The 20,644-nt window shown below is 44.0% G+C and overlaps 1 protein-coding gene across 1 annotated transcript; it reads left to right on the top strand.

Moving 5' to 3' along the window:
* The first annotated feature begins 2,095 nt into the window (after positions 1-2,095).
* LOC130679476 (collagen alpha-1(I) chain-like) lies at positions 2,096-20,401 on the top strand. Its single transcript, XM_057488290.1, has 2 exons — positions 2,096-3,096; positions 20,023-20,401. Exons 1-2 carry the CDS (start codon positions 2,096-2,098, stop codon positions 20,399-20,401), a joined length of 1,380 nt encoding a protein of 459 aa, XP_057344273.1.
* The last annotated feature ends 243 nt before the right edge of the window (positions 20,402-20,644 follow it).

Genomic DNA, 20,644 nt, shown 5'->3' with positions numbered 1-20,644 from the left:
TTTCCTGTGAGATTTCTTAAAATCTTTTCCTCTCTTATTAGTCTTTCAGCAAACACTTGGGAAGCACCTACTGTGTGCTTCTAGGTATGGGAACACAGCAGGGACCAAGCAGACAAGACAGCTGCCTTCAAGGAGTTGACTTCGGTGTCATTAAATGTCACTTAGCCTTCCCTTCATGTATGGTTTCCTGTGGCTGACATAAATTACAAACTGTGTGGCTTAAAAAACAGAAATGTATTCCCTCACAGTTCTGGAGACCAGGAGTCCAAAATTACAGTGTTGCTGAGCCACACTCCCTCCAGAAGTTCTGAAGAACATTCCTTTCTCTGCCTTCTCCAAGTTCTGGTGGCCACCAGTGCTCCTTGGCCTTGCCGCGTCCCTCCAGTCTGCCTCTGAGGGTCACACTGCCTCTTCTCTGCATGTGTCCTCTCCATAGCACCCACTGGGTGACCCAGGAAAAGCTCCTCCTGGCACTGGCTTCCCCAGCAAAGCCCCCACTCACAGCCACAGGCCACTCCAAGGTCTGCAGTCCAGGGCCCACCACCAGCTAGGACAGGCCTTGGGGTCTTGCTGCTGCACCATGAGCACAGACAGCCGGGGCAGGTGCCAGGCCAGGTTCCAGCCACCCCAATATTGTACTTGCCTTGACAGACACCCAGGTGCTTGTGGAAGGCGCTGTTGCACAGAGTGTGGTGACAGAGGCCTCCGTGTCAGCCCCACCCCAGCTAACCCCCCTTTCTCCCTGCCTTCCACCAGCCCAGACCAGCTGTTTCCCAGATATCTGCACCACCTCAGCCATAGGCCTGCCTGAGCCCCAGTGCCCCCGCCCCACCCCTGCCCCCTGAGCCAGAGCTTCCCCTGCACTCTCTGCTCAAAGACCCTCTGAGGCCCCCAGGACCTATGGAGCTTTTGCGGCTCCTCAGTGAGCCCCTCAAAGCCCTTCCTGCCTGCCTCACTTCACCCCCAAGACCACAGGTGGGCCAGCGCCCTGACCTGCTCAAGGACCCATTTCCCTCCACAGCCTTACTCAGGCTGTTCCCACCAGGACTCCCTTCTGCCTGTCTCCAGAGTACCTGTGAGCCTCACCTCCTCAGAGCTCCTTGGCCCAGCCCTCCTTGAGCCTCCAAGGCATAGAACTCTGACCTGAAACTTGTCCCAGGCCCTGAGCCTGGAGGAGAGAGTGAGAAGCAGCATTTGGTTGGGAGAAATGGCAAGGGCAGAGGCAGGCAAGTGAAAGGAGTGGCCTGGGGCTGAGCTGAAAGGCGTTAGAGATGAAGTGCTGGCCTTTGGCCACACATGAAAACACTGGGGGCATCCTGCCCTGAATGGGAGGGTACTCGGCCCAGATCAACCCCCACCCCATGCAGAGACCCATATGTGGGGGCAGGTAGAACCCCGGGGGCAGCTGCAGGCTGGGAGGCTTGAGGCTCACCACTTCCCCCTCCCTGGCAGGGCTTGCCCAAAGTCTGCTTGCATACCTCCAGTGGTGGAGAGCTCATTGCCTTCCCAGGCAGGCCCTGGGTGGGGTGCAGCTCTGAACAAGCAGAAGCTCTCCATGAGTGGAGCTGAAATATGCCCCTGGGTCTGCCCCCGATCCCCACACTGGCTTCATGGTCCCTGTGGGACAGACAGGAAGACTGGTGTCCCCTCCTCCAGACCTGTCAGTCCCAGGACCCTCAGCTCTTCACTTAGAATCACCTCCTGATGACATACCCCTCAAACAACATTGAGCCCTTACTAATCCCCTTAGCTCCCACAGTAGGCACCCACACCCTGATGTGCGTTCTGCTTGGGAAACAGGAAAACCTGTGCAAAAACTTTGCCCCAAACATCACCTAGTGAGGTTGCTGAATGGGTGGTCTAGGCACCCTACCTGCCCAGACCCAACAGGCATTGTAGGTCTGGGATCCCCAGTGACCTGCAGCATATACATGCCCCCTGAGCTTCCCTACCCACCACTCCTCCAGTCATCAAGGAAGCAGAAGTGCCCCAGTGCCAAGTCACCAGGTGGAGGACCAAGCCATGCTGCTCCAGAAGGGCTCTGGGTGGTTTGTCCTGGGGATTTATAACAGTCACCATTACCCTGGGGACTCTGATGGTACAGACTGAGCCCTGCTCCCTGCCTCTGAGTTGTATCAATCTGGGCATCTCCGAGACACTTGTTGGGACTCAGGGACTGGATGAGAGTGAGGCTAGGAGACCATCCCAGGTCAGGACTTGGGGCCAGGGTCAACAACTCTGCCTGAGAGGCCAGCAGCTTTGCTCTGCCAGCCTTTCCCACCAGGGACACAGGGATCCGAATTTCCGCCAAGGTCCCAGCCCACTGCCTTTCAGCCTGACCTGCTCATCGTTTGCCGGCTGGGTGACCATGCAGGAGGGTGGGTGTCCTGGAACAGTGACGCCAGGGACACACGGCACGGTGATGTCCCGCTGCCCACCAGCCGCCATGCAGAGCCTGGGGGGCGCTCACACAGGCCCTCCCCACTGCCCTGCGGAGCAAAGGGGCCCCGCCCTCTGCAACATGCAGCCCGAGCCCACCCTAGGCCTGCCTTCCGGGCCACCTCCCGGCGCGGGGGGTGGGGGTCCACTCATACCCCCACGCAGCCCCGGTTCCTGGGAACGCAGACAGCGGGGTCGGAGAGGCCTGGCCGACGGGCCTACCCACCCTGCGCTGTGCAGGGAGGGAAGCTGGGGCAAGAGAGGCGGGGCCATGGGGCGCACTGGTTTCAGAATCAGGGTGGGACCTCAGGCCTTCGTTCGCGGGGACTTCGGGCTGGAACAGGGCCTCAGAGACCCCGCCGGAGGCCTCCTGGCTCCACACGGGCGGGTCGGTCCGAAGCGGCCCCTCCGCTCCCGTGGCGCTGGGAGGGGCGCTCTGCCCACCGCAGCCCCACCCGGAGCCCGTTCCGGCGGGGCCGCCCGGCTAGAGGGGGGGCTCCGGGCGCCCGTGGTCTGTGCCCGGGAACCCAGGCCTCTGCGGCCCGTCCATCCCGGCTTCTTCCCCCGGGGCCAAAGGGCCTCCGTCGGGCTCCAGCCGGGACCTGCGGGTGCTGCTCGGACCCCGTCCCCTGCGCAGCAGCGTCCGACGCCAAAGCGGTGAGCATGAAACACCGAGAGTGCTGGGGAGGTAAGGGAGTCCAGATCACGTTATGTGTCCAATTTTAAGTGAAATTTATACTAAGTCTGGAAGCGTTTGGTGTCGCGGAGAGGCCCGCGAGCGTCTGAGGAGGGCGACGGACGGCCGCACGGGGGGGGCCGGGAGGGGCGGCCCGGCGAATACTCTCAGGCTCAAATAAATTTATTTTTGGGATAAACAAAAGTAAAGACACGTCTGAGCCTGCCGGTGAAGGCTCAGGGCCGGGAGGGCCCGCAGGGAGGACGGCAGGTTCCGGGCCGGGGAGGAGACGCCTGCGGGCTCCAGGGCTGAGCTCCGGGCCTCTCCCTGGGCTGGGCAGGAGAGGCCGGAGAGGCCGCAGGGAGGTCCGCCTTCAGGGCGAGGTAGGTGATTCCGCTAGGTACCTCGTTTACCCAGAAAAATGTATTTAGAGGTTTCCTTCCCTATCCAAACGGACTCTTAGACGTAGCCGTAAGGGAGGAAAGTGAGGCAAGGGCATCTTCAGTCATCCACACCGAGGAGGAGGGTCACTCATGCAACCAGGGCGCAAAGGGAGCCGCCAGCCCCCTGGGCTTCTGCGATCGGCCTGGGCTGCGGCACCTCCACATCCTCCAGAAATCCTCCCGGGACCGGAAGCAAGCCTGACTGGGGGCTCCAGGTGAATGCTGGGGTCTTTCTCTCAATTTTTCTTTTCAAAGTTTCTAATCTTTAAGTATCCTAAGAAGTATGCTTTACGACCTGACCTTGTTCAGTGGGTGTGTGTGTAAATAACAGTTTCATGGAACATAGATGGTTATATGCAACAGTCTTGATATTTTCTATGCAACTCATTTCTACTATATTCCTTACAAAAATGCTGGTTGCCACTCCTTAAACTCATTATAAAAGGAAGCAACAATGATTAATGAACTATGGCTTGAAAAACACTCCTACACTGAGAGGAGAATGGAGAATTCTGGATCTTCTACAAAGAATCACTCGAAAATTCTACAAAAAAAGGACTGTGTGTGGTCAGCAGAATGATGCTCCACCAATGGCCATTTCCTAGTCCTTGGAACCTGTGAATATGTTTCATTATTATTTTACATGACAAAAGGGACTTTGCAGATGTAATGAAACTTAAAGACCTATACAGGGATAGTGTCCTGTATTATCCAGGTGGCCCAGTCTATCTACTTGAGCCCTGTAGAAAGCTTCCTCTAGCCCAGGTGAGAGCAGTGCCGCAGCAGGAGTGAGAGCCTAGTGTGAGAACCCGCTGGCCATTCTGGGTGTGATGAGGACAGGAGCTAAGGGGAAACCAGAAGGAAATTAATTCTGTCAACAAAATGAACAAGCCTGGAGGTGTATCTTCCCCCAGAGCTCCTGGATAAGAGCCCAGGATGGACAAAACCTTGATGTTGGCCTTGGGAGACCCTAAGCCACGCTTGCCGGACTCCAGACCTACAGCTCTGTAAGACAATAAATGGCTCTTGTTCCAAGCAGCTAAATTTGTGGCCACTGTTACAGCAGCAACAGGAAATTCATCACCACGTGGACAATTTCCCAGAAGCAGTGCAGGAGGGGCTGCAGAGCTGAAGCTCCCTGAACTTGGGGCGGGTCCTCCTTTGGCATGTTACCAATGTGGGGGACTCGTCCTACTTTCTTTTTGTCAAGCTTGATAACTGCTTCACCTTCTTTAGAACGGACAGTGACTGTCACCCCAGAGACATGCCAAGGCACACGACCAGGACCGCCAGCTCTCAAGTCCCTGACACCTGCATTCTACATGGAGCTCGAATTTGCCCCCAGGCAGAGGGCTTTCCCCACCATGCCCGGGTGGTCCACAAGGCCATGGGAAGACAGCACGCCCTGCCCGGGTTCCCAGCACCAGGGTTGCCGTTAACCAGGGGACATACTTAAACAGACAGCGGGGCGGGGAAAGTGTGCTGGGAAGTTGTGAAGGGTCTGAAGTTCACCTGTCGGAAGGCTGGGATGGAGGAGTCTGTAGAGGGAGCTCCAGAGTGGAGAAGAAGCCTTAGAAGACTGAGGGCTTCTAGCGACCTGACCTTAATTGCATAAGCATTTCCTACCCAATCCCAGGCTAGATTCCACCGGGGATCACAGGCCTCTCTGGTGCAGCCACAACCACAGCTCGCACCTCCGCCAGCCCCGTGTCAGTGCCTGATATCCCCAGCCCAGAGGGGTCCCTGGCATCCACCCCAGCCCGTGCTGCAGCTCCTGACTGCCAGGCCCACTGCATGGCCCCATGAGCAGCATGTTTTTTCTAGAACTTAGGAACAAGGGGGATGTCATCCTCTGGCTTGTTAGTTCATTTTTGGCATAGATGCCAGGAGTTACTGGGCTGGAAGGGAATTTGTCCCAAATCCACCCCCAACCCCGCTGGGTTTGGCTCAGCCTAGGTCTCACTCTTCATGGCCTCATCTCTCTGAGAATTAGAACTGTTCCCAGGTTGCCATCTGCTAACCGAGATTCTGCTCCAGCCCAGGCCCACCTTGAATCCTCACCGGACTGCCTCTGGCCTGGGTAACCCACTCTGCAGACCAGCATCTGCCCTGGGTCACAGGGTGCTGACAGGAGATGGAATGGTCATCCTTTTAGACTTGGCCAGCTCTTCCAACAGGGCTTTTCTCCTCACCCACCTGGCACTGCCCACCTGATGTCTGGCAGTCTATGAGCACTGCCAATCTAAGTGATAAATTAATCTCTACACCCCAGGTATTCTCCGCCCAGCAGCCTGCCACCAGCAACTTTCCCCCATTGGCATTTGTGGCCTTGACTCTTCCCAGGGACTGCTGTGGTTCTGTCCCTAGCAAGAGGCCACCGCGAAGGTGAGGGAAAAGCCCTTTGACTCCTCCCTGCCTGGCTCTGCTTATCCTCCCCTGCTCCTTGTCCAGGCCCAGCGAGCCTCCCCGCTTCCTTCCTCTGCACCTAACCTCTGTCCACAAAAGGGCAGGGTGCCCTGGAAATGTCAACTCATTCTGTTACCTCATCCCACCTGATCTTGGAAACTCAGCTTGCTGTGAATGTTACCAGGCGTAAGATATCTTTTCCTTGCCATAGTGTCCAGCTCTTGAAAAATGTGTTAATGAAGGCTTTTTCTTGAATGATTTGAAAACTGACTAGTGATGACTGGTCTTTGACAAGCTCCGAGACAAAAAGTTACATGAGCATCAACCTCTGGACACAACCCCATTCTCCAGGGTCTGTCTTATCTGAAACTCTGCCTCTTTCAGACCAAACACCTGTTTTCTGAATGTTTTCTCACTGTGTGTAATGTTAACACCTGTGCATGACTTTCTACTGGCTCACTTTCACCAAAAATAGTTTATAGCGGCCACTTCTGAGGAATTTCAATATGGACAAAATTCTGAGTATACAATGGTCTGCTTTAATTGGTTTGAGAAGGATTCTAAACACAATTTGAACTCAAAAATTACCTCCGTAAAATATTCTTCAGCTAAAGCTAATGAAAGACATGGGAATCTTCTCCCTCATCAGCCCCTGTAGACAGTATTCGGGATTAGCTTCTGATGTTGACATGTCCAGTGGTCTTTCCACAGTTTGTTAAAGGCTTCAGGTCAGAAATCACAGATATGTTAGGCAAACAAAAAATGCTGGCTGGTAGACCACTTTATTGCACAAATGTCAATATTTGGCTACATTTTTAAAGGAGACTTTAGATACCAAAAAACAAAAGAAGTCTCATGAAGAAATTATTTGTCTTGTTTGCCTAAACAACAGATCGTTTTGTTTCATGCAGGAGGCATCATATCCCTCCATTCCATACATTGGGAATGAGTAAGTGCTGGCTTTAAAAATCTTATGCCTTGATAAAATTGTCAAGGACCCAAATCATGTCAAAACCAGATACATGACACTCTCTTTTGTCTGTGCTCGTCTAAACTCTCTCCTCTCTCCTCACAGAGAAGAATGATCAGCTCTTGTCTAAAGCCAGTTCCCTCTTTGTTTTATCCTATCCCACCTCCCCTCTTCCTTTTCTTGAAAACTTGGTTTATTCAAAAAATTCATTCATTGTTATAGTTACACTCTAAGCATATTTAGATCAGATAAAGCCAAAATTGTCTAAATAAGAAAAAAGAAACATTGTTAAACTATGTTTCCTTTCATGGACATTAGGAAGTATAGTTAGGAGCTTCTGGGAAGATGAACAAGTGGAGGTGCTGGGAGAGGGCATGGAAGCTCTGCGCCCCTTCCCCATAGCTGCCCCTGGGCATTTCTTCCATCTGGCTGCTGCTGGGCTATATCCTTTTATAATAAAGTGGTAATCTAGGAAAGAAGGAAAGGAAGGGGAAAAGGGAGGAGGGAGGGAGGGAGGGAGGGAGAAGAGAGAGGGAAAGAGGAAGAAGAAAAAGAAAAAATCATATTTACCTGATAACCTTTGTAACTAGCTGAGATAACAAAAGGCATCAATTTCATAATGAAAACTTTAGCATGATTCAGTCTTTATTAATTTGTCATTTTAAAAAAATGTTATTATAATATTTTGGTTTGTCTAAGACCAAGATTAAATTTCTCATGATTCAACTTCCTAAATGTCCTACATTGGTTCTGCGTCAAATACATTTCCACTATATCCATAACTTACTTTAAAATCACATGCATAAATTTGTATTTAACTTTAATAAAAATAATAGATGTCTTTTTAAATCGTTTAATTTTATAAATTCCTTCCAATGGTACATTTTATAAAGATTTGATGTATTATATAATCTGTAATTCCCAGATTTTTAACTAATTTTAAGAGCTTAGAACTAAATAAGTAATCTTTAAAGACCTGTGTATTTTCTTCTAAAAAGATATTAAAACATGATTATTCAATATAGTTTTAATTTTTCCTTCTTAAAATGTCAGATTAACAAAAAATGCAAACACCTTTGGATGTTAATTCACATGTTTGTGAATATAATGCCTCCTCTAATTCTTAAAATGAGATCAGTCCTCAGAAATATAGCTGTACCGTTTTTAACTCATCTCCTGAACTTCTCTTATTAAGAAAAGATAGGTTACTCTAATTAAAGATACTAATTCATGTACATGGCTAATTGTACGGATACAGTAATTGCAGAGAGATACAGGTATATAGATGTGATTTTGTTAATTCAAATGGTTATTACATTTCATTCAAACAATAAATTTAATATGACATGTTTCATTAAAATATGGCTAATTCTATTTTAAGCTATGGTTAAAAACTTGAACTTGTTACCTAAGTAATATTTATATATCTTTGTATGCCTAAATGCATACAAATAAGGTAGGTTAATTGTTTTTTTACTATAATTTGTTACATAAATGCCAAAAGAGTAAAATTAGAAGTTGGGTCTCTGTGATAGCTAATTTTATGTGTCAGCTTGACTGGGCCACAGAGTGCCCAGGTATTTAGCTAAATGATACTTCAGGATATGTCTGTGAAAGTGTTTCTGGATGAAATCAGCATTTGAATTCATGGATGGCATAAAGCAGATTGCTTTCCCAACTGTGGGTGAGCCTCACCCAATCAATGGCTGAGTAGAATAAAAGCTCTGCCTGTCTTCAACCTGGAAACATTGGTCTTCTCCTGCCTGTGGCCTCTGACTGGGACAGGAACAATACCATCAACTCTCCTGGGTCTGGACTTTCCAGCCTCCTTAATCACATGAGCCAATTCCTTATAATAAATCTCTCTCGCTCTGTGACTATATATATATATATGTGTGTGTGTGTGTTATATACACATCTTATACTGTTCTCTGGAGAATCCTAGTAATATGGAACCTCATGTAAAACGACTTTAATGCTGGGGTGGAGCCAAGATGGCGGCGTAAGTAGGCCAGTGGGAATCTCCTCCCAAAAACATATATATTTTTGAAAATAAAACAAATACAACTATCCCTGAGAGAGACCAGAAATACAGTACAATAGCCAAACTACATCCACACCCACAAGAACCCAGCGCCTGGCAAAGGGGGTAAGATACAAGCCGCGGCCTGGCGGGACCTGAGCACCCCTCACCCCAGCTCCTGGCGGGAGGAGAGGAGTCGAAGCAGGGAGGGAGAGGGAGCCCAGGACTGCTAAATAGCCAGCCCTCGCCATCTGCACCAGAGCGCAGACACAGTGTGGGAAACTAGGGAAACAGGACAGTAAGACCTGTGACCGGGTCCCTGCAGCCAGCACCCCTGGAACAAGGAAAAGCGAGTGCTTTTTAAAAGTCTTAAAGGGACAGGGACCTCACATCTGGATGCAGGTGTCCCAGGAAACTTAGCCCAGCAGCTGGGAATCCCAGGGAACTCCGGGTGCCCTAACCCCCTGGACAGCAGCTCTAAGACCGCTCATGAAGATAAACAGCCTCCCGTCCATTCCCCCTCCAGCACCCCGCCATAGCATAGCAGCAGCCTGAGGCTGGTCACACCCACGGCAAGGGAGCTTCCTCCATAGCGGCTGGGCAAGAAACAGAGACCCAGTCTAAGTGCAACTGCTCAACACAAGCCACTAGGGGTCGCCGTTGTCCCAGTAAAGAAAGGCCAGGAGCAAGTGGAAAAGGGTCTTGGCTCTCCCAGCTGACATATGAGTCAATAGCATACCACTTCATCTATCAACATGAAAAGGCAAAATAATTTGATCCAGACCAGGCTAACACAGACATCTTCCACATCCTCCCCTGAGAAGGAATCTGGGGAGGTAGATTTGACCAATCTTCCTGAAAAAGAATTCAAAAGTCATAACCATGCTGATGGACTTGCAGAGAAACATGCAAGAACTAAGGAGGGAGAATACAGAAATAAAACAATCTCTGGAAGGACGTCAAAGCACAATGGACGAGATGCAAGACACCATTAATGGACTAGAAAACAGAGAACAGGAACACAGAGAAGCTGATGCAGGGAGATAAAAGGATCTCCAGGAATGAAAGAATATTAAGAGAACTGTGTGACCAATTGAAATGGAACAATATTCGCATCATAGGAGTACCAGAAGAAGAAGAGAGAGAAAAAGGGATAGAAAGTGTCTTTGAAGAAATAAGTGCTGAAAACTTCCCCAAACTAGGGGAGGAAATGCCTCTCAGACCACCGAAGCACACAGAACTCCCATGACAAGGGACCCAAGGAGGGCAACACCAAGACACATAATAATTAAAATGGCAAAGATCAAAGAGAAGGACAGGGTATTAAAGGCAGCCAGAGAGAAAAAAAAAGGTCACCTACAAAGGAAAACCCATCAGGCTATCATCAGACTTCTCAAAAGAAACCTTACAGGCCAGAAGAGAATGGCATGATATATTTAATACAATGAAACAGAAGGGCCTTGAACCAAGGATACTGTATCCAGCACAATTATTTAAATATGAAGGAGGGATTAAACAATTCCCAGACAAGCAAAAGTTGAGGGAATTTGCCTCCCACAAACCACCTCTACAGGGCATCTTACAGGGACTGCTCTAGATGGGAGCACTCCTAAAAAGAGCACAGAACAAAACACCCAACATATGAAGAAGGGAGGAGGAGGAATAAGAAGGGAGAGAAATAATCATCAGACTGCATTTATAATAACTCAATAAGCGAGTTAAGTTAGACAGCAAGGTAGTAAAGAAGCTAACCTTGAACCTTTGGTAACCATGAATCTAAAGCCTGCAATGGCAATAAGTACATATCTTTCAATAATCACCGTAAATGTAAATGGATGGAATGCACCAATCAAAACACACAGAGTAATAGAATGGATAAAAAAGCAAGACCCATCTATATGCTGCTTATAAGAGACTCACCTCAAACTCAAAGACATGCACAGATTAAAAGTCAAGGGATGGAAAAAGATATTTCATGCGAACAACAGAGAGAAAAAAGCAGGTGTTGCAATACTAGTGTCAGACAAAATAGACTTCAAAATAAAGAAAGTAAGAAGAGATAAAGAAGGACATTATATAATGATAAAGGGCTCAGTCCAACAAGAGGATATAACTATTATAAACATATATGCACCCAATACAGGAGCACCAATATATGTGAAACAAATACTAACAGAATTAAAGTAGGAACAAGAATGCAATGCATTCATTTTGGGAGACTTTACCACACCACTCACTCCAAAGGACAGATCCACCAGACAGAAAATAAGTAAGGACACAGAGGCACTGAACAACACACTAGAACAGATGGACCTAATAGACATCTATAGAACTCTACAGCCAAAAGCAACAGGATACACATTCTTCTCAAGTGCACATGGAACATTCTCCAGAATAGACCACATACTAGGCCACAAAAAGAGCCTCCGTAAATTCCAAAAGATTAAAATCCTACCAACCAACTTTTCAGACCACAAAGGTATAAAACTAGAAATAAATTGTACAAAGAAAGCAAAAAGGCTCACAAACACTTGGAGGCTTAACAACATGCTCCTAAATAATCAATCGATCAATGACCAAATTAAAGTGGAGATACAGCAATATATGGAAAGAAATGACAACAACAACACAAAGCCCCAACTACTGTGGGACGCAGTGAAAGCAGTCTTAAGAGGAAAGTGTATAGCAATCCAGGCATATTTAAAGAAGGAAGAACAATGCCAAATGAATAGTCAAATGTCACAATTATCGAAATTGGAAAAAGAAGAACAAATGAGGCCTAAGGTCAGCAGAAGGAGGGACATAATAAAGATCAGAGAAGAAATAAATAAAATTGAGAAAAATTAAACAATAGAAAAAATAATGAAACCAAGAGCTGCTTCGAGAGGATAAACAAAATAGATAAGCCTCTAGCCAGACTTATTAAAAGAAAAAGAGAATCAACACACATCAACAGAATCAGAAACGAGAAAGGAAAAATCGCGATGGACCTCACAGAAATACAAAGAATTATTAGAGAATACTATGAAAACCTATATGCTAACAAGCTGGAAAACCTAGGAGAAATGGACAACTTCCTAGAAAAATACAACCTTCCAAGACTGACCCAGAAAGAAACAGAAAATCTAAACAAACCAATTACCAGCAAAGAAATTGAAGCAGTAATCAAAAAACTACCCAAGAACAAAACCCTGGGCCAGATGGATTCACCTCGGAATTTTACAGGACATACAGAGAAGACATAATACCCATCCTCCTTAAAGTTTTCCAAAAAATAGAAGAGGAGGGAATACTCCCAAACTCATTCTATGAAGCCAACATCACCCTAATACCAAAACCAGGCAAAGACCCCACCAAAAAAGAAAACTACACACCAATATCCCTGATGAAAGTAGATGCAAAAATACTCAACAAAATATTAGCAAACCGAATTCAAAAATACATCAAAGGATCATACACCATCACCAAGTGGGATTCATCCCAGGGATGCAAGGATGGTACAACATTCGAAAATCCATCAACATCATCCACCACATCAACAAAAAGGACAAAAACCACATTATCATCTCCATAAATGCTGAAAAAGCATTCGACAAAATTCAACATCCATTCATGATAAAAACTCTCAACAAAATGGCTATAGAGGGCAAGTACCTCAACATAATAAAGGCCATATATGATAAACCCACAGCCAACATCACACTGAACAGTGAGAGGCTGAAACCTTTTCCTCTGAGATCGAGAACAAGACAGAGATGCCCACTCTACCCACTGTTATTAAACATAGTACTGGAGGTCCAGGCCAAGGCAATTAGACAAAACAAAGAAATACAAGGAATCCAGATTGGTAAAGAAGAAGTTAAACTGTCACTATTTGCAGATGACATGATGTTGTATGTAAAAACCCCTAAAGACTCCACTCCAAAAATACTGGAATTCAGCAAAGTTGCAGGATACAAAATTAACACACAGAAATCTGTGGCTTTCCTATACACTAATAATGAGCCAATAGAAAGAGAAATCAGGAAAACAATTCCATTTACAATAGCATCAAAAAGAATAAAATACCTAGGAATAAACCTAACCAAGGAAGTGAAAGACCTATACCCTGAAAACTATAAGACACTCTGAAGAGAAATTAGAGAGGTCACTAACAAATGGAAACTCATCCCATGCTCCTGGCTAGGAAGAACTAATATTGTCAAAATGGCCATCCTGCCCAAAACAATATAGAAATTCGATTCAATCCCTATCAAATTACCAACAGCATTCTTCAATGAACTGGAACAAATCGTTCAAAAATTCATATGGTAACACCAAAGACCCCGAATAGCTAAAGGAATCCTGAGAAGGAAGAATAAAGTGTGGGGGATCTCGCTCCCCAACTTCAAGTTCTACTAAAAAGCCACAGTAATCAAGACAATTTGGTACTGGCACAAGAACAGAGCCACAGACCAGTGGAACAGAATAGAGACTCCAGACATTAACCCAAACATATATGGCCAATTAATATATGATAAAGGAGCCATGGACATACAATGGGGAAATGACAGTCTCTTCAACAGATGGTGCTGGCAAAACTGGACAGTTACATGTAAGAGAATGAAACTGGATCACTGTCTAACCCCATACACAAAAGTAAATTCGAAATGGATCAAAGACTTGAACGTAAGTCATGAAACCATAAAACTTTTAGAAAAAAACATAGGCAAAAATCTCTTAGACATAAACCTGAGTGACCTCTTCTTGAACATATCTCCCCGGGCAAGGGAAACAAAAGAAGAATGAACAAGTGAGACTATATCAAGCTGAAAAGCTTCTGTACAGCAAAGGACACCATCAATAGAACAAAAAGGTATCCTACAGTATGGGAGAATATATTGATAAATGACAGATCTGATAAAGGGTTTACATCCAAAATATATAAAGAGCTCACGCACCTCAACAAACAAAAAACAAATAATCCAATTAAAAAATGGGCAGAGGAGCTGAATAGACAGTTTGCTAAAGAAGAAATTCAGATGGCCAACAGACACATGAAAAGATGCTCCACATCGCTTGTCATCAGAGAAATGCAAATTAAAACCACAATGAGATATCACCTCACACCAGTAAGGATGGCTACCATCCAAAAGACAAATAACAACAAATGTTAGTGAGGTTGTGGAGAAAGCTCCTACACTGTTGTTGGGAATGTAAATTAGTTCAACCATTGTGGAAAGCAGTAGGGAGGTTACTCAAATTGCTCAAAATAGAAATACCATTTGACCCAGGAATTCCACTTCTAGGAATTTACCCTAAGAATGCAGCACTCCAGTTTGAAAAGACAGATGCACCCCTATGTTTATTGCTGCACTATTTACAATAGCCAAGATATGGAAGCAACCTAAATGTCCATCAATAGATGAACGGATAAAGAAGATGTGGTACCTATACACAATGGAATATTACGCAGCCATAAGAAAAAAACAGATCCTACCATTTGCAACAACATGGATGGAGCTGGAGGGTATTATGCTCAGTGAAATAAGCCAGGCAGAGAATGACAAGTACCAAATGATTTCACTCATATGTGGAGTATAAGAACAAAGGAAAACCAAAGGAACAAAACAGCAGCAGAATCACAGAACCCAAGAATGGACTAACAGTTACCAAAGGGAAAGGGACTGGGGAGGATGGGTGGGAAGGGAGGGATAAGGGTGGGGAAAAAGAAAGGGGCATTATGATTAGCATGTATAGTGTGTGTGGGGGTCATTGGGAGGGCTGTGCAACACAGAGAAGACAAGTAGTGATTTTACAGCATCTTATTTCGCAGATAAACAGTGACTGTGAAAGGGTATGTGGGGGGGACTTTGTGAAGGGAGGAGCCTAGTAAACATAATGTTCTTCATGTAATTGTGGGTTAATGATAAACAAAAAAACCTTAATATTATATAAACAATCATTGCTCATTTCAATTATTTATGTAAAAATAAATTTGAAAAGTAAAAAAATAAAAGGTGTATAGTAATTAGAGATAGTGTTTCAAAGTAACTGTGGTAGAGATATTTACTTCATAAGTTAATGTAAGTACAAGTATGTTTGTATAGTATACAAATGTATGATCTTTTCAAAATACTGTAAATAACATATAACTTCCAAAATGGTATAGAGGAAGAAATTGAATTTACAGGTTCAGTAAATCCAAAACACAAGTAGGAAAAGAACATCTAAAGCAGGACAGATAACAACAAACACACAATAAGACTGTGAAATGATTCCAAGAATATCAGTAAAACTGATAAAAGTAAGTGGAATAAATTTTCTGGGTAAAAGCAGATATGGTCAGATTAGGAAATATGAAATAAAAGCTGCTTTCGAGACATACACCAAAAAAATAAGGACACAGGCTGAAAGCAAAAGGAAGGAAAAAGATTTACAGTGCAAATACCAACCAAAAAATATTGGTAGAGCTTCCATACCAAACAAAACTAAACTAAAGCAAAGGTTAGTAAACTTTCTGTAAAAGTGGGCTACCTCTGACCTGAAGGAGGAAAGTAACCACAGATAATATATAAATTAATGACTGTAGATGTGCACCAATGAAACTTCATTTAGGGACACTGAAATTTGAATTTCATATAATCTTCATGTGTCACAAACAGTAATAATCGTTCCTTTGATATTTTTTCCAACCTCTTAAAAATGTGAAAACCTTTTTTTAACTCACAGGCCATATAAAAACAGGTGACAGGCAGGTTTGCTGACAGACCATAGTTTGTTAATCCTTGCTTTAAAGCAAAAAGCATTATCAGTGATACAGATATTTGCCACATAATGATAAGAGATCCAGTTCTCCTAAATGTGTATTCAGCTGTAAATGCTGTACTAAATATACATGACAAAACACAGACAGACATACCTGCCTGGAGCAGATGATGATTCTACCATCAGTTTGAGGATGTGTTTGAATAAAAAATATGGTATTTCTCAGTAACTGATAGGTTAGATAGAAAATAATTATTAAGCTATTAATACTGTGAAAAAAACAGTCCCTAATTTTAATCCAATTTAGAGAATGTTGATCTTAAAGACCAGAAAATCTTTCAATTCTCATTGGCCAAGGAAATAACAAAATAGAAATAAGAAAATCAGAATTAAATTATAATGAAAATACTCTGAATCAAAATTTGTAGAACACACAGCTCAAATGGTACTTACAGGATGCTATCCATTGATATGGAAGGACTGAAAATTAATAGGCTAAGTATCTGATAAGATTATTTTTAAGTAATAAACTCAAAGAAATGGGAAAGATTAATAAAGAGTAAAGCATAAACAAAGATATTATCAAAGGAATCAATAAAACCAAACCTTGGTTCTCTGAGCAGAAAAGTAAGAATGAGAGAACTGGTGAGATTAATCAATAAAAAAGAAAAATGAAAAGCACAATCATTGAAAGTTTTAAAGAACATAAATATAGATGGAGCATAAATTAAAATGATATGAACCCACCAACAACTTTTTGATAGTGTAATTAAAACTTAGATGAATAGTCAATTTCCTAAAAGTCAATTTCTCATGTCAATGTGTATATCTGTTTTGTCATGTATATTAAGGACAATATTAATAGCTGAATACACATTTAGGAGTATTGCATCTCTTATCATTATGTGGCAAAGTCAATTTCTCATTTTCCAAAATCTATATAAAGAAAAACATAAAACCTAAATAATCCTATAATCACTGAAGTTTGAAGTTTAAGGTGATATACACACATACATACACAAAGTAATGTCTTAAAAACTTCATAGGAAAAATCCAACAAACATAAAAGTCATGGAACATCACCATCATATTAAGATTAGGTCTGCCTATGGGTAATAGTAAACTAACAAGGTGCAAGTTTATTTCATGTTCACAAGAAAGTCCAGTGTGGTTCAGTCCTAGTATGCCCTATGAAATTCCTGGGCATTCATGATCTACCCAGCTCGCCCTTGGCCATCCACAAGGCCTGAACCTAGTCCTTTTGGTATAAAAAAGGTGACATTTGCATTCCAGGCCACAGAGTGAAAAAGAGATCAAGTAGGAGCTGCAGTTTGTCTGTTCATTCTTAAGGAAGATCCCAGAAAACCCCACAACACTAATGTGTATATCTCATGGCCATGTGTAGCTTCAAAAAAGAGTGCAAACTAAAGCTTTTAATTCAGTGGTCCTATAAAAGCTAAGCATTCTAACACTGAAAAAGAAGGAAGACCAAAACATGGGGGACTTCTAGTGGTCTTTCCCATCCCAATTACATATGAAATCTTCCAGAAAGTTGGGAACAGAAAATATTTCAAATTATTTATATGGTTAGAAACTTGACATCTGTCAAGAAGAAATACTGAGAATATGCCCTTCTGAGAAGTGCCTGGCCTTAATGGTTAGGTGATTTGAAACAGCCTGATTTGTGATCTATAGGGTAAACACTGTACATCTGCTTTACATCTGAATAGTTCTATGAAATTACCTTGTGCCTAGGTAATGACCAAAGAAATACCCTGTACTGTCAATTTCTATGCATACTAGTCTGGAGAATGTAGCCACTGACATCATGACTTACATCCTTGTTCGAAAGCGTATATGACCTTGTAAGAAAGTGCTCCTCCCTGGAGTATTTTCCTTCTTTGGAAGGACTGTGTTTCCCAGGCAGCTGTCCTAAACCTGAGCTCAAATAAAACTCTAATCCTCTTTTCTGGAATTTTACTCTAGAATTCTCTTTTTGTTGACACACCAAATTTAGGTAAGGAAAATAGAAAACTATAGGCAAATCTCATTCATGCACATAGATGCAAAATAATATATAAACATTAGCAAATTGAACCCAACAATGCATACATGCTTTAAAAAAATACATCTTTGGATTTACCCTAGGAATTTACAAATGGTTTAACATTAGGGAATCCATTTAAGTTACCACTTCTCAACAGAAACAGAATAAGCCTGTGACAAAAATAAAACAGCCATTCACAATTTTAAAAAATACTGACAAACTGAAACTATAAGGGAGCTCGTTAACCCAGGAAAGCCAGTATTCTAGTGATACAAAAAACAACAAACTTGATAGAGAAACTTTAGAATAATCCCATTATGGGTCTCAGATTGGGCATGCTGGAGCAGGAGTAAGGAAACAGGTCCTTACAGAAAAATAGATTATAAAAAGGGAGCCTTTAAATTTACCCTAAGAATGCAGCACTCCAGTTTGAAAAAGACAGATGCACCCCTATGTTTATCGCTGCACTGTTTACAATAGCCAAGATATGGAAGCAACCTAAATGTCCATCAGTAGATGAATGGATAAAGAAGAGGTGGTACATATACACAATGGAATATTACGCAGCCATAAGAAAAAAACAGATCCTACCATTTGCTACATGGATGGAGCTGGAGGGTATTATGCTAAGTGAAATAAGCCAAGCAGAGAAGGACAAGTACCAAATGATTTCACTCATATGTGGAGTATAAGAACAAAGGAAAACTGAAGGAACAAAACAGCAGCAGAATCACAGAACCCAAGAATGGACTAATAGTTACCAAAGGGAAAGGGACTGGGGAGGATGGGTGGGAAGGGAGGGATAAGGGCAGGAAAAAGAAAGGGGGCATTACCATTAGCATGTATAGTGCATGGGGGGCCTGGGGAGGGCTGCGCAACACAGAGAAGACAAGTAGTGATTTCACAGCATCTTACTACGCAGATGGACAGTGACTGTGAAGGGGTATGTAGGGGGGGGACTTGGTGAAGGGGGAAACCTAGTAAACATAATGTTCTTCATGTAATTGTAGATTAATGATACCAAAATTAAAAAAAAAAAAAGGGAGCCTTTATTTTGGCCGACCGGTGTCTGCCAAGGAGCAAGCTCTCCAAGTGCAGCCAGAGCCCCTGTTACAACATCCTTTTAAACATTTTTACCGCATCCTGCTTAGTTTTTACAACTTTTCCCCCTTCACCTAAATTCAGCAAGCTATATTCCTTGTTTAATGCTCGGTGGGGGGGCTTAAGCATCCTGTTTTGCCCACCTACTGCAGGAAACGTGTGATACTGCTGGTCTCTAACAAAGCTATGGACAGAAGCAAAAATAGCCTGGGGTTAGTTGAGCATCCTGTTTCTCATGGGATTTATATCTTTTCCTTTAGTTTCTCAGAAGTTGGTATGTGACTAGGGTCTGGGGCTAACTTTACAGAGAGCTTTGTGTCCTATTTTTGTGTCTGAAACTGCTTCAGCCCCTCACACCCCCTTTAAAATCAGGAATCAGGTGAGAAGTCAGCACTGTAAAATTAGCCAGTTCACTAACATGTGTACAAGAAATAAAGCATAAACATCAGGAAGAAACAAAACTGCCGTTAGTCACAGTTGTAAAATTTATCTACATAGAAAAACCAAAGGAATCTACAGATATTGGGAATCACTAACCCTGAACTGGGATTTCTAAATGCAAGGGATGATGGAATCCCGAGGCAGCAGCCATGTGGTCACAAACACCATACATGGTGGGTGTGGCCGCTGTAATGGAGCCGGAGCAGTGATCTGAACAGTCTGACTGCAGAGATCTGTTAGGTCAGTCCGTTTACGGCATCCCTACAACTAAATGGATGGGCTGCCTACTAAAGTTTTACTTTATGTGAGTAAGTGGGAAAGTGCTGGGCCTACTGCAGAGAGGTCTGACTTTTATCACTAAAAAAGTTACAATCCATTACTCAATTTCCAGATTGAAGCTAATTCACAGACCCAGAGCTGCTTGAATAAAGGGTAGGCAGGTCCCTTTGAAGATACAACCAAAAACAATTGTACTTCTAATCTTCCTCATCTTCCCCAGAGGCACCCAGGGACATTTAACTATGAATCGGGAAGGGCAAACAATCAGACTTTTCTGGGATCACCAGGGCCTGGTTCTGAACTAACCCTGATTTCAGGAGACTCAAAACGCTGCTGTGGTCCGCTGAGCAGGAGCATATGGAGGTCAGGTGGTCAACAGAGCTTTAGCTCAGATCCATCTCACTGTGGGCCTTGTGGGTTCCTGAACCCATCCTGTGATTATCTCCCCAGTCTGGAATACATGATTGGACTAGATACACTCAGCAACCAGAAGAACCCCCAATCCGGTCCCCTGACCCATGGAGTGAAAGCTGCTGTGGCAGGAGAGGCCGAGTGGAAGCCGCTAGAACCGCCTCTGTCTTTTGACAAAAACAGTGAACCGAAGCAATACTGTGTTCCCGCGGAGACTGCCAAGATCAGTGTCACCACCAGAGACTGGAAACCACATCCCCACTCAGGTCACCTGTGTGGTGTGTGGAACACCTTAGAGAACATCCTTAGAGAACGACAGTGGGTTATCATCAGTTTAATCAGGTTGCGACTCCAAGTGCAGCTGCTGTTTCCACATGTGGCTGTGATGCTGAGCAAATCAACATTATCTGGTACCTGATTTGCAGTTACTAATCTGGTGATGCATTTTTTTGTCTATATCTCTTAGTAAAGACTATCAAAAGCAGTTTGCTTTTAGCCAGATACATCTTCACTGTCCTACCTCAGGGCCACATCAACTCTACATACAACCCTAGTCACAAGCTGGTTCAGTTACTCTGATTACCTCTCCAACCACAGGATGTCACACTGGTCCATTACATTGATATTATAATTAAATTCACTGTGGAGGAAGAAGCAACTT

The sequence above is a fragment of the Manis pentadactyla genome, chromosome 1, assembly GCF_030020395.1.
Source record: "Manis pentadactyla isolate mManPen7 chromosome 1, mManPen7.hap1, whole genome shotgun sequence".
Classification (NCBI taxonomy): domain Eukaryota; kingdom Metazoa; phylum Chordata; class Mammalia; order Pholidota; family Manidae; genus Manis; species Manis pentadactyla.
The sequence above is the reverse complement of the archived record's forward strand: the minus strand, read 5'-3'. Positions and strand labels throughout refer to the sequence as shown.